We start from the raw sequence: 14,604 nt of genomic DNA on the forward strand, positions 1-14,604 counted from the left end.
GGGCATAAAATGATTGATAAAGAGAAGTTGTTCGCTCAGAAAGTGTAAAGTGAGCCTCACTTATTAGCGGGCCCATAGTATGAGTTTTTCTAAGGCTGCAGGTTTTGAGAGACCAAGCAAGTATTATGAGTTACGCTCTCGCTTCATTAGCGTCCAGTTAGAAAAAGATATTATCGCTATCTAACAAAAGAAAACAATGCCTAAAAATGCTGTTTCTTTTTTCGTAGCATAATATTACACAATTTGAGCTGATCTGTTCGCAGCGTCGCCTTTCTAATCCAGCTTTAAACTCTGTGATAAACATTTAGGGTATCTCACTGCCTCTTCATTCATCTCATCCCCCCCCCCCCCCAACCAAAACACATCCGCTTGGAAAAAAGCCTCGACATCTCTGAAGACTAACCTGATAAAGGAAGAAAAGTAACAAAGGCGAGGATGAGTACCAATTCGCCAACGCCATGATAAAAAAGAGAAATCCAGCCGACAGGCTGTTAATGCTTCTTAGCGCACTGCCCAAGTTCTATTCGCTTGGTTTAAAATCAAACGCCTTTCAAGCCTCTGCGTCCTCAAATCTGGCCTGATTGTAATACATGTTATACTGAGGCTTATTGAAAAGATGCCAACAGTTAGGAGCTTGCAAAATGTATCTAGGAATCGAGATTTAGCATGCCAATGCACTATTATCAAAAGGCTGTAGCCGATGAAATAAAAAAGTCTTACCTTGCCATGGCCTCTCTGAATCGAGACTTGTACTCCTTAGGACTGGTCACAGTCGGTCTGTTCCGACCACCACCTGCGAAACCACGATCTTTGATCCAGCTTTCAAGCTTCTTGTCCCACGTATACGTTCTGATGCAATCAATGATGCCGACGACCAGCTCTTTTCTCCTCTCATCAACCGCAATCATTAGAGAGTAGTCCATTACGTTCTGTCGCGCCAAAAACAGCGTGTCGTTCCAAACTGACGCCCTAAGAAGCTTCTTGGAGTGTTCGCGCGCGAATAAAGGAGATTCGTAGATGTATTCCACCATATTTTCGTCCAGTAACACTTCATTTTGCTCGCCTGTTGATTGGATTTTGCGGTTTCGCATGGAACCCTTCAAATCAAAGATTCTCGTCGGAGATCTGTCGTAGAAGAGATTTTCCGTTACCAGCAAGTCCAGCTTAATATCTGTCCCTGTCACTGGATTCTTGATGAGAATTTGGAAAAATCCCATCATCTTGGCGATTACAGACGGCAAATCGTGGAATAGCGCCTCAGCCATGATACTGAAATATCCTGGAGCAAATCGTAAGAATGCAGATGTCTCGATAGTCGAGAGAGACTAGGAGAAAATACTGTTAGTAAGGACTACTACGCTTAATGCTTTCAAGGCTCTTTTTTTCTTACCTTCAAAACCAGTCGATCATCAAGCGTCTTCAAAAAGACAGACTTTGTTTTACCACCTTTTGAATCCCATTGAAGACATCGCGACAACGACTCCACTATACGTTCAGCAACACCACACTTTCGTCTCAGAGCATCGAACTGTTCTGCGTAGAAAATCTTACAAGTCATAACAGCCGCGCCTTCCTTGAACTGATACTTAAGATGCGTGCCGGTGGCGCGAAGTAAACTCTTCTCCAACTCCGTTTCGTCAGCAGCCCAATCTGGGTTATCTGATACTGGTGCTGATTTTGGATCGCCATCGATATTGCCGTCCATGTTCTCATCTATGATGCTGTCTGCTTCCCGCATCATAGTCTGGTGCGCATCTCGCCGGATGTTGGCTAGTTTTTCCTTGTAATCATCGCTGTTGAGGGCCAACGCAATAACCGAGCTAGGCTCGTCTTCCCGAACAATGATGTCTGAGTCAACAAAAATGTGATCTGTGGCATTGACGGGATACTCCAGCGCAGGCCACCCGCTGGCTGATCGTTCAGCCCAAAAGTTGGTAAGGTACTTCATTAGGCTTGTCTTTTGATGCTTTGGAAGCTCAAGTGGAATTTCGGCATTGGAATCAGCAATTTCTTTAATGTCGGGCATAAACTCATCAGATACCGAGGGCTCAGCGTCACTACCACCACCTTCGTCATCTGATATCCCTTGGCTCGTATTCACGTGAGTGGTATCTTCGTCCCATCGAGGCTGGCTATCTGAATGCAGAGGAGGCTCGCTGGGAGTTGGCGGTTCCGTCTGCGACTCTAGCCTAGACGACCCTCCTTTTCCTTCTAGAGGAGTGGACGACGTTTCTTGTGATCGTGTCTCGACATCATGCTCTGTGTTTGGTTCGCTGGTCACAGCCGGTTCGTCAAACGCTTCATTCACGTTATCGTACACTTGCACAATCGCCTGCGTCGATGTCTTGGGGAGCATAGGACGAGGATTCCGCATGCTGGCGGCACGCTTCTTACGGTCTCGAATGCGTTCCTTTTCAAATTCTCTGCTGAACTCTCTACTGAGCTGTTCAAAGTGTTTTGCCAGAGTGGTGACTTTTGATTCTTTCTTCTTATTTTGGACCATGCGAGGAATACTTGACCCAGTCATCTTGCTGCTCCGATTCTTCAGTACATTCAAGCCGAGTCGATCAGATAGTTTTTTATCCGATTTGATAGACCCCCCATCCGACTGTTGATCTGAGTTGGCAGGCTCTGAGGATTTCGAGATAGAATCGGAAGAGCCGCCGATTGACTTGCCAAGTGACTGTAGCCTAGACAGCGTGCGCGAGGGCTGTGATATAGTTCTAGTTATTGGTGGCGAAGTGCTAGTGGCAGACTTTCGCCGAATACTCTGTTCTGAGACTTGTCTGGGTGTTTCCATATCGGCGAGTCTCTCACTGGAGTCCTCAGATTGCCTTGGTTGTAAACTTTTCTCACGGCGGCTTGCCTCAATCTTCTCAGCAAGAGACTGTCCAGATGCAGATGAATTTGTGGGACTGCGAGCCATTCGAACCGGCGACGCAGGAGATGGCGTTACTGATGCTCCGTCTGGTGGAGTCATTGCCGCCACCGCAGCCTTTGTATCTTCACTGTTGGCAGCCGCTTGGGGATCATTGATAACAACAGGCGCTGAGCTTGCCAGATCTAGCGGCTGAGCATGCTCGAGAGCGTCCTCCGTCACAGGTGGAACTTGCATCTCTTCGACATCAAGCTTCTCACTGGTCAGTTTTGTAGAAGTGGTGCTGGCTTCCATACTGTTGTCTGTAAAATCCGCCGTTTGGGAGGTTTTTTCTTCTGGCTCAGAAAAGGTTTGCGATGGACGCTCTTCGCTGTCTGCAGCAGATTCCGTTCCTTCATTAGATGCAAGTGACTCCTTAGACTCGTTGTCGGAAAATAACTTCTTTAGCTGGAGCATTGTAAGTTGCCGCATGTCTTTGTCTCCTAAGAAGTCTGCCTCAAACGTGGCAAATATTTGATCCCATTCGGTGATTGCCTCCAACATTTCTCGAACGAGGATGTTGAATGGGACAACCTCGTAGTATTTGGAGTTGACATAGATCTCTTGCAGACGATGGACCATAAGGGCTTCTTCTTCTTGAGCCTTTTGTGACAGCCGTTCCAGCTCTGCCTTGCAAGTTTCAGCCTTCTCAGGAAGGACACTGTCGATCCTAATGCTCATGAGCCGGGCCTTCACAGATGCCATGAATTTTGCCCAGCGCTCATCCATTTTTGCGAAGATTTCGTTCTTGAGCTTCAGATCGTTACTCACTTTCCAGGTGAGTCGCGCTCGCGGCACAACAATTTCGAGAAGGTCGATTGGATCCCAGTGAATTCGAACACGAGAGTCGTGTAAGCTAAAGTAACGAACATGATCTTTTTGATGATCGTGGGGGCATTCCATAGCATCTTTCATACGCAAGCCACGGCCCCAGTAAAGGAGCTCCAGGTACTTTCCAAAAGAGTATTTATACGTAGTTTCCGACATCGCGGTCTCTTCTGAGTCCTTCTGGCAGGTTTTGCAATAAGTCCACATAGAAATCCCATCTCCCAATTCAGGTGACCTAGGAGGAGCATTTGGAAGATACTCCACAAACACGGTGATTCGAAATTGGTCATGAACAAAAGTGCGATGATGCTGGACCATCTTGCGATCGCATCCGTTGGAGTCACAAATTTCATCTTTACTGTTAATCAGGTGTTCGATATACTGGCCGAGAGTGCAGTCCGGATCCATGTCTGCATCTTCACGTTGCTCATCATAGAAATTGATGCCAACCAATACGGGCTCCGTGCATGGAATCTTCGTTTCAGTGCAAATGACGGAATATAGAATGATGATGTTTTGGTGAGAATAAGGATCAAATAAGTCCAAGTTGCCTTGAATATACGTTTCCCACTGGCGGGTTTGTGTCTGATAAGTATAGAGAGCCTTGTCATACTCGGCATCGTGCACCGCATGAAGAATCTCCATTATCTGACGGGGTGCCTTCTGGCCCAGCTCTTCGACCATTTCTGGCTTAATAAGTTGAAAGTTTGGTGGATCAGCTTTTTCTTCGAAATCTTCTTCGATCATATCTTGATCTCTAAGACGTTTGAGATACAAAAGACGCCTTTCTTGCTCACGAGCTTTCATAAGAAGATACGGCTGAGTAAACCGCACATACGGCGAAGCCGAAAGAATCTTGGTCTCATACTTGGACACCATGTCGCTATAGAAAGTTGGCATGGGCACATCATCTGGTACCTGGCTAAATGTAGAGTCGTGGATATGAGACTCATGCAGCGATAGCAGCTTAGGTGGCTCAGAGCTGGCTGGATCTAACAAAGGCTGCGAAGTAGGAGCTTCATCAGTGTCTCCGAGGCAGGAGCTTTCTATGGTGACCTGCGAAGGTGGATCACCTTCACTAGACGGTTGGTTGATGACTACAGTTGGGCCAATTCCGCCACTGTTGGTCGAATACTGTACCGAGTTCAATGAACGAATGCTATCATTCAATGCTGGGAAAGAATTAGACAATGAGGCAGATTCGTTAGCCTCAGGCGGCTCAACAGACTCATCCCGTAGAAGACTGGATTCGAGTTTGAGATTGTACACAACATAGACCATGAAGTCGGTAATGTATTTCATCTTCGCGAGAAGGGCATTACTGGCTCCTCGAAGGGTGATGGTACACCCTAGCTCACGCCTGCATCCCGAAAGAAAAATGTAAGATTTCTTTCGGCCTGGATAATCATTGTTCACGAATGTTCTGACCTCGAAGGCACTGCACCTTCCAACTTGAGCCTCCAGCATGTCAAAGGATTCGATAATCTTTGTCTCGGTGCAGCGGGCAACAGCCGCTATGACTGATCGTTTAACGTTAAAAGCAACCGCAATATTGGCATCTGAGAGATACTGTAAAGCCAAACCAGAAATGGTCTTTTCCGCAAGCACAACATGAGGTTTGAGTTGAGCGATTCTCTGGACCACGATTCTGAGAAATTCTTTCTCCTGTGCAATGACCGGCTCCAAGCTCATAAATTGCTGCTGGTGTCTCTGATATTCAATTGGAAATCCAACAAGTAGGATCCTGGGGTTTGTGATCTTGCGTGGCATGCTCTTCAGTGCAAGATTTTTGGTGAAGACTATTCCAGAGATGTAGGATGTATCGCCAGGTTTACCTCCTGGAATTCTTTTGAGCTTCACGTAGGTTCGAATATCCATGGATTCGCCATTTGCCACGTCCGGGGACACATCGTCCGTCGCTTTTAATAGAATAGGAATAAGCGCCTTTTGCCAAGCCTCAGGGTTAGGTATATCGGCGTCAACCAAAAGCTGATAGAGGAGCCTGTCGACGTGCCTCAAACTAGATTCGTTGAGCTTTGTTTTGGCCTCCTTGCGCTTTTGGAGCGAGTTGCTTCTAGTCAACTGGGTCCCGCTGTGGTTTGGGGCATCTACAGGAAACAGCATCTCCGATGATGTTGACGGACCCTTGAAAACGGAGGACTTGGGACGGGGAGAGCCAAAATGGTGAACGCTGCCGCTAACATTACTGTGATTGCGTCGCCGAGTTGACCTACGGTGGCTAGCAAAGCCTGGCGTCAACTCGTCAAGCCCAAATCCACTTCGGCTGAAATGGCTCATTCCGCTGATGCTCTTCTCGCCCCCTTTATGGCGGTGGTGCTTCTTTGTTGAATTCATGAGCGATGAAAGGTTTGACTTGTCAGGGTCAAAGCCCGCAGGGGGTATCTCGGCCGACGCGAGAGTCGCAAAAATACTGCCGACTTGCTGCTCATCTCCGCTCGAGTCATCCGACATGAAATCTGCTAATTCTGGGTCGATGATGTTGTCGGCATGGAAAGCTGGGAACTTTGTTCGGTTGGAGTTTTCTTCTTGAATGCCTCTTCGAAAAGGAGCTTGATCCGGCTTGATCTTTCCTAACAGTCCATGCTTTGAGATATGTCTCTTATGGCCAGCAGACGAATGTGGTCTACCAGAAGAAAGAGACTTGAGCGACCGTGACGAGCTCGGCCGACTCAGCTGTGGAGCGCCAATTTCCAGAACAGAAGAGGTATTATTAGATTCATTGACCCGCCGGGTTGCTGGTATTGTCATCATTGGTGTTGTTACTGGTCTCGAAGTCTCTGGGCTCTGCAATGTCTCTGGTTCCTTGAGAGGCTGGGCAAAAGCAACTGTTGATTTTCTGGGATCTTCCGATCCAAATATTCTTGGTAAATAAGACTGCTCATCTCCAGAGTCCTCGGAGCCACTGGCATCAAACCGCCGAGTGATGACATCAAGGCAGCGCTTGCAAACCCGGAGAGAGCCAGGAAGACCAAATCTTTCACCTGAAATGACAATAGTGCACTTGGAATCAAAGATGAAGCCACAGGTCCGGCAGTGATGCTTTCTGCGAAACGCTGTAAATGGAGTCTGGCAAAGAAAACACTCTTTGACGGTCTCGTCCTTCATCCAAAATTCTTTGCTAAGTATTTGTCTGCGCATTCTGTCTAGCTGGGCGTTCATCTGGTCCGACGCTCCCTGATGGCCGGCTGTGGTACCTGGGATGCGGATATCGCCAGATCGCGAGCGTTGAGGATTAGATTCTTGAGTGAAAGAATTATGATGAATCGAATTATGGGCAGACGTGCTAATAGGACTAGCCTCAGCCGTTCCTCGGTCGACAGACGAGTCTCTCGAAGCTGAGTATCTTAAATGGTTTGGGTGGCTAATACGATCAATAACAGCAGGCTTTCGTCGGACATCATCGGGAGATAGCAGAGACGATGCTGCAGATGGAGTTCGTGAGTGAAAGGTCGGCTGCAATGGTGACATGAGGGGGGCTTTCCCCTTGACTGGACTCAACGGAGCTTCAACGCTCCCACTCTCAGCACTGGAAATGCTGTTATCCCTCCGCACCCTTGCAGGAATGCTGCCCTCTTTGGGATCGTACAAGGTTGGTGAGTCGACAGAAGAGAGGCGTGTCTGCAAGTCACTCGGAGTCCTGCCGTCATCAGTCTGGACAGAGCTACGGCTGGCATCTCGTATTCTCGCTGAGGGGCCGGCGATGGTAGGGCCGGCAGTTATAGGACTTGTAGCGTTTGTTGGTAGGCTCTGTCGACTAGAGGGATGTGATTTGGAGCCACTAATCAGGCTGATACTTCCAGATTTGGGTGCAGCAGGCCGGCCATCGAGAGGGTTGGTGGATGTTGTGGGAGAGGAAACATCACTTGGAAGCTGAGATGTTGCGATAGATATGGTGGTTGTAGTCTCGGCGCGGCTTAGAGACGATATCGATGGCTTCGAGGTATGCCCTTCGCCGCCAGCCGATGATGCCTTTCTGCCTGACTTTTCCACCCTCTCAGCATCGTTCTCCCGCTGCGCAGCCTTGGACGAGCTGCTAGCACCAACTGCCTCTCGAAAGCGGCTGTAGAGCCCGCTCAGGCCTTGCTGTACCGTTCCCCGGCTCTCGGTATCTGCGACCACCACGGGAGGAGGAGCAAAGTCATTGAACGTGGTCAGCGAGTCGGTCCGGCTGGCTGTGGTGTGTATCTGGTCGAGGGCGTGCGCCAGCTGTTCCTTTTCCAAGGTGGAGCTCACCGAGACCGAGTGGACGGAGTCGCGGCGGTGTTGTGAGTGTGTAGGAGAGATGAGCGAGCCGGAGAAGGAGGAGGCGTCCAAGGGTTTCGAGGTGGATGTATGGCTCGCCATGGTGTTGTTAATGGATTCTATCTGGATACCCTTGCTCTGGCTCTATGCATGTAAGAGCGGTGTTGCTGCTTCAACACCCGCCCGCCGCTTAGACGTCTATTTCCAAGCGAAGGCGCATACGCAGCGTCGCCAGCATGGTGGTGTAGGAGAGATGGCGAAGCGAAGCAGTCGAGACCGTTGAGGGCGGCGCTTCGGAAGGGTTGGGGCGACAAACTGCTTTGTCACAGCTGCGATGCTACCGCGGGGAGCTCTGCTGCTGCTGAGGCGGCGGCGGTACCTACGTCAGGTATGTGGTGCCGTATGTACGCATATGTAAGGGCTGGTAGTCTGCAGGCGGGAATATGCGAGCAGAGAGGCTCAAGGCGGGTGCATGAAGCGGAATGCAGGCCAAAGTTCCCTGCGAGGATCACCTTTGGCGAGGGGCTCCAATATGTCGTCAGTAGAGGTAACAAAGCAAAGCCTGATTTGACGGATGCCCGACTAGATGTGGCAGCTTATCGTACAGAGTACATGTCTAGCTCGGCAGCGGTCCAGGTAAGCTATCTTCTAATAGTACTTATAGCTCCATCTATACACATGCCTGCTGTAGGTACTTGTACTAAATCGCATAGGTAATAATATGTGTCACTCCATATTTTTATTGATAAAATGTCACTGCTAAGCAGCTCTTGGAAGCTCATACGTCCTCGTGGAGCTTGCTGAGCGTTTGAGTATCTCTCCAAGCGCTCGGCTACGTTAGTACCAAGCACCTGATGCTACCTAATGAGCTAGCGATCTTTGTACCGGGTACTTTAGGCAACGGTGGCGATCCAGAGCTGGCGGTTGTGTCGCGGTCTAGAACGCTTGTACCGTGGTACTTGTCTTGCATCACCGCCAAAGCGCTAGAGCCGTGTGCCCCATGTGCGATCTTGCTGAGCAAGGGTGTATATACAGGGACCGCAAAATGAAAATGTACACACATATAGAAACACGAACACACAGGTTATTAAAGGTATTCTTGGTCGTAGAGGCAGTAGAGCGTAGAAGCGGTAAAAGCGGTAAAAGCGGTAAAAGTAGTAGAGATAGTAGAAGCAGTAGAAGCAGTAGAAGTACCTAGTAGTAAAAGAAGCAGTAGAGCTACTACCTAGTACTGAAGATTGTAGAGCATAATAGAAATGTATAGTAAAATTGTGTTCGTAATACAGAATTGTGTGCTTATAGTTGTAAGTTTCCCTATTTTCTGAGCTCCCGTCCGAGCTCCCTGTCAACTGAGAAACCCCCACTAAAGCTCAGCGGACAAGGACGCGATTTCCGAATCTCCAACTCCAGAAAAAATTCCTGGACCGCGTTTTGCGACGTCCCGCTCGACTGCATGGTGTTTATGATCTGAGTCATGGGATGCGAAGCCCTGCCAGCGACCCACGGCGACTCTCTCTAATTGCCTGATCAACGGACCTCGCGAACTCTCGATTGCACCTCGAGTAGCTGCTAACACTGCTCGGCCGTCACTTTTGTTGACGACACCCAGGGCGTTTGCTACAGATGAGCTGACCAGTCGCCGCGTCGCATCATTGCCGACTTCAAAATGCCTCCCAAAACGACACCAACGCGCGATGTCACCGATCTAATGGGCCGCCGGAGTCTTGCCACCATTCCCAAAGATCAAAAGTCATTGCTCGAGGCGGAAGGCTCGTGGGCTGTTGACATGAAAGATGGGCCGCACGGCCTGTCTACTGCCCCGGGCCACGTTCTGCAAACTCTGAAAGAAGCGTTTGTTCGCCTAAACGACAAAAACGAGAAAGAGGGCCAAGAAACCCACGAGGTAGAAGAGGACGAAGAGGACGAAGAGGACGAGGGTCAAGAGGAAGAAGAAGATGAAGAAGATGAAGAGGATCGAGAGGATAAAGAAGACGAAGGAGATCAAGAGAATAAAGAGGACTCCAAACAGATGGAAGATGCTGAACACCTTCCTACCGTCAATAACGGTGACGCACAGAATAGACCCTCCCCTGGCTCGAACCCCGCGAGGTCAAGTAACGTACCCGCATCTTCTTCAGAGAGACCTATAGCTTCGTCACAAGAGAGACCTGCAGCCTCATCACCAGAGAGAGCTATAGCATGGTCGTCCTCACCACATAGATCGGAAGACGATTCTGAGATATCTGACACCAGTTCACTTATTGACGAGGCATACGAATCGCCATTGCTCGCACCGCTCACCCAACCGCTCCAAGCAGATGACGCTGCTGCAGCCCCCGGCCCCTCATCGGGCATCAGCGAGCCCGATGATCTCGAGATGGAGGTCCCCCAGGCCCAAGAAAACCACGAAGCTCCAATCAACCGTGTAGCTACACTGATTCATACAGCAACGCCTCAGGAGCCCACGAGCAATCTGACAAACACGGCGTTTACTACAGATACGCCTCCCTGTGCGCAGCCTCGTGTTTCGTCTGGCCCTCATATTCCGATACCAACACCTGACCTGTCTATGGTCTCAACTGATCCAGTTCATCATCGCACACGGAGGATGAAGCCGATACTGTTTGATGAAGATGGTCCTAATGCCTCTGGGACTCCTCCAATACGCTTAGCCCCTTCCACACGCATGCCTTCAACACGGGCACAGCCTGAGCCGAGCCTCCAGAGCTCAGCTCCTTTAAGCTCTGCTGCCTCAACCCCATACGATGACGATATGATGGAGAGATTGCCACCCATGCCCCCACCACACAGGTATATCAGAGAAGCCGCCCCTCAGAACAGAGCTCTGGGGCACCAAGACGAGGTCAATAGGCTACCCCACAGTAATCCAGAAGCATCTCATGCTCGCCAAACGCCTATAGGCCATTTATACAAGATACAGGCAGCCATCGACGTGCTTATAAGCAAAAGTGGAGATCCCTATAGTGCTTTCACTGCTACATACCCCGACTATGCGACAGTTCATTCAGGCAACCTATTAGGCTTTATCGAGGCGTGCTGCCACCTCTATGAGCTCCAGGAAAAGAGACTAATAAGAGAATATTTGCTCGATGATTTCATCCGGGCATGGTCGGGGTATTTGAAGTACGCACTCGGCGGGGGCCCCAATCATCTTTCTGCCATCGAATGGTTCAACGACCTACGGGGCCCCATCCTCTTCAATCGCATGTGTGTAAACAAAGACAACCTGGACACCATTTTAGGTGCATATCCCGAGGAAGTCGCAAGGGTCAAGGCCGCAATGAACCAGGGCAAGCAAAAGGAGCTAACCCCCGAGCTGGAAATGGTGATGGAGCAAGACGTTGAAGTTGTGGATTTGCTGGACGACGATAGTATTATGGATGATGGCGCGCTGGAAGTGAGAAGAGATGGACGGAGGAGTGTGTCGCGGGCGCAGAAACGGCCAAGAGCAGCATCTTCTGGCGACATACCTCCTCCGACGAGGCAAGCACCAACCGTGCCGGCCCCATCACGGACAGCACCGGCACCTCCACCTCCTCGGCCTCCCATTCCACGAGCTGTATCCTCGGATCAAGAGAGCGACGACTTTGATTATCTCCCATATCCTGCTAAACCATCATCAGCTCCAAAGCCGCAACCACAGCCACAGCCACAGGCAGAATCGCGGTCAGGATCACGATCACGATCACGATCAAAAGCACAGCAAGCTCAACCTCAACCACAACCTCAACCTGAGCCTCAGCCTAAGCCCGAAGCTATCCCACAACCACAGCCTCGACTCCAACCAAAGGTGCACAGAAGCCTACCTGAGCGCCAATCACCCCGACGCCACCCAACAACGTCTGCAGTAGTCGCATCTCCAGTGTCAACTACTCGGCGACAACCCCCAAAGTCCTCCAACCCTAGAACCTCCCCACGCCCGGCGGCCGATTACCTTGGAAATCTCGTCTCAAACGGCCGCACCACCCCCAGTTCGAGTGCCCGGTCGGGCTCCTCGAAGCCACGCAAGAGAACGGCAGAGGAGCGAGCACGGCTGAGGGAGCATTTCCGGAAGAAGGCATCTACTTCGTCAACGAGCTTCATTGGCGGTAGCATTGACAACTAAGAAGAAAACTGAAAGAGAAATTGATTGGACCGGTTTAAAATAGCTTATTTTTACGATGTATATGTTTCATGATACGCGGCATGAATGTTGTATGAAATGACTGGCAGAAAAAAAATGTATTACGGAGTCTTATGTAAATGGGCATATATATAGGGCGTTTATTGTTATTGAACGATTATGGAAGATGTTTATAGCAACGAAAAATAGACACCCCTTGGCGCATATATGGGCGTCAAGACGGTACGAGAGACATGAAAATAAGAGTGTTTTTATCCAAAGCTTCTTCTCTTACATTGATGTAAAAATGCTTGTCTATTTCATTTAAAATGCCTTAATGCACATGTAAAAACACTTAACAGCTAAAAAAAAAAAAAAAACGCTTCCTCCCTCCCCAGTCATATCACATATTTGTTTGAGTTTGTCAATATATAAATAAATGAAAACAAACAAAATAAAAATCCCGGTCACTTTCCAGTGGAGAAAGCTATACAGAAGAGAAGGGGTAATCAAGTGAGAGAAATAAAATAACCGACTCCTTGAGGAGTGCTCGCAAACCATCTAATCCGTCTCATTCCAGAAAATGAATAAATATTTTCAAAACACAGCGATACTGTAAACGCCAGTAAGTTTTTTTTTTTTTTTTGAGGAGTTTTTTCTCGGTTTGGTTTTTTTCTTGACTCTGAGCGTCGAATATTGAAGTGTATGGAAGATCAAATAACACAGCCACCAATGTCCCTGTAAGAGTTTTCTTAAGTTTTAAGCTTCTTCCTTTATAATGACGTCTGGCGTTGAATAGTAATAAAAGTCGAATGGCGGATAAGAGGGAGCGTAAAAGTAAATGGTTAAGAAAAAGTGTTTCGTAGCGCGTCGTGCAATTATCGTCAAAATCATTGCGTTAAAAAGAAATGGCGGTGCGTGATGGCCGTGTGTCCGCTTAGAATCATTGCAATATCCAAGCTGCCTACCATTGGCATGCGAAGAGTTCTCGATGAGGGCGAATGAGATAATCACTCCACAGCTCCTGGCTTAAACCTCTCCTTTTTTTCTTTTTCTTTTTCTTTTTCTTTTGGTCTCTTGCCAAGTTTACGCATCTGTAGGCTCCGCTTTGGACTCAGTCTTTTCGGCGGCAGCGGTATCCTGCTTCTTGGTGCTCTCTTCTTTGGCCGCTGCTGAAGCTGCCTTCTTCTTCTGCTGAAGCTTCTCTTCCTCAGGAGTCAAGGTCTTGAGCTGAAGAGCATGGATGCCTCCTTCCAGGGCCATCTCATCTTGCAACAGGGAGTAGACCATTCGATGGCGTGCAGGCTGCTTTCTGGACGCAAACACATCGGAAATAATGACTAGCCTGGAAATGATGTCAGTTGCCGTCGACAAAATGAATCGTGACGTGAAACAATTTCATGAAGTCATACCGGAAGTGCGTCTCTTTGGAGACGTTGCCAGCCATAGCCTTGTGGTGAGCGTGGAGGTGCGAGTCATTGTAGATCTCCAGCGTCAGCGGGCTGAGTGCTGCAGTCAGCTGAGAGGGAAATAAAAGTTAGCGACTGAAACAGGATACAGGCCTTGCGCATAAAAATAAGAGCTGTAACAAACAATGCAGGATGTGAAAAGGCAAAAAAAAAAAAAAAAAAAAAAAATTACAAACCTTGGCGCGGATGGTATCTTCCAGAGGTGTTGCTGAACCCATTGTGGAAAACTGGCGGCTGACGTTTGAGAAGCCGAGAGCGTATCGTCGATACATGGTGACGGAGGAATTGGCGCGGGTGGGATGATAAAAATGGTTGTCGTTGTTAGTGGAGCTGACTGAGGCTCTGCTGGCGGTTCCCTGTGCGCCAGACGGAAATCACGAGACTTGGTGTGTCAAGCGTAAAAGAGGCGGTCGCGGGTGATGAGCCGGCAGAATCGCTGAGATTTTTTTCTCTGTAAGTCGGGATGGGAAAAGCAGCTGCAAAAGTGCTCAGTGGCAAGGAACCGAGAGATTGGGAAGGGAAAAGAGACTGGGAGGGCGAGAGCTGAGAGGGATGAGAGAGGATAAAAAGGACGTCTCGAGGCCGGCTGGCGGACAGGAACGAGCAGCAGGGCCTGCTAAATAAGAAGTCGTTCTTTGTCGCAAACAACGTGAAATTCGGTGAAGTCGGTGAGAACAAGTGCGCCATGCATGACTCCTAAAGTGGCGGCGATCCAATCAGCGGCGGCGACAGGCCCCGGGAACCATGGAGCGGTGACGAGGGCCAAAAGGCGGCGGGCGGTTCCTGGACGCTGGGCGTGGCTCCAGCCTGGAAAAGGGTGCAAAAGTGGTTGCACCCAGCACAAAAGAAAGGGGCATCGCCGCAGAAGGATTTCCCGCAACGCACACGCCCCAGCAGCCACGCCCGAATGGCTGCATGGATTTTTTCTTTTTTTTCTGTTTTTCTCGCTTCTTTTTCCGAGTTTTTCTCTTAGCATGTATGTACAAGTGTTTGCTCAGGAGCAA

The 14,604-nt window shown here is 49.2% G+C and overlaps 3 protein-coding genes across 3 annotated transcripts; 1 reads left to right on the plus strand and 2 right to left on the minus strand.

Moving 5' to 3' along the window:
• Positions 1-17: 17 nt before the first annotated feature.
• On the minus strand, positions 18-8,254 carry GGI43DRAFT_202308 (1-phosphatidylinositol-3-phosphate 5-kinase). Its single transcript, XM_083200092.1, has 3 exons — positions 1,391-8,254; positions 721-1,325; positions 18-647 (listed from the first exon to the last, which is right to left on the minus strand). Exons 1-3 carry the CDS (start codon positions 8,108-8,110, stop codon positions 551-553), a joined length of 7,422 nt encoding a protein of 2,473 aa, XP_083057071.1. The 5' UTR covers positions 8,111-8,254; the 3' UTR covers positions 18-550.
• An 884-nt stretch (positions 8,255-9,138) lies between these two features.
• On the plus strand, positions 9,139-12,416 carry GGI43DRAFT_414516 (uncharacterized protein). Its single transcript, XM_083207049.1, has one exon. The coding sequence runs from the start codon at positions 9,675-9,677 to the stop codon at positions 12,132-12,134; it is 2,460 nt and encodes an 819-aa protein (XP_083057072.1). The 5' UTR covers positions 9,139-9,674; the 3' UTR covers positions 12,135-12,416.
• Positions 12,417-13,217: 801 nt separating this feature from the next.
• Positions 13,218-13,872, minus strand: GGI43DRAFT_387151 (bola protein; the record flags this gene model as incomplete). Its single annotated transcript, XM_083203888.1, has 3 exons — positions 13,218-13,476; positions 13,544-13,650; positions 13,777-13,872. 3 exons carry the CDS (start codon positions 13,870-13,872, stop codon positions 13,218-13,220), a joined length of 462 nt encoding a protein of 153 aa, XP_083057073.1.
• Between the last annotated feature and the right edge of the window lie 732 nt (positions 13,873-14,604).

This window comes from Trichoderma evansii, assembly GCF_050947405.1.
Source record: "Trichoderma evansii strain SZMC 28006 chromosome Unknown GGI43scaffold_23, whole genome shotgun sequence".
Lineage (NCBI taxonomy): Eukaryota > Fungi > Ascomycota > Sordariomycetes > Hypocreales > Hypocreaceae > Trichoderma > Trichoderma evansii.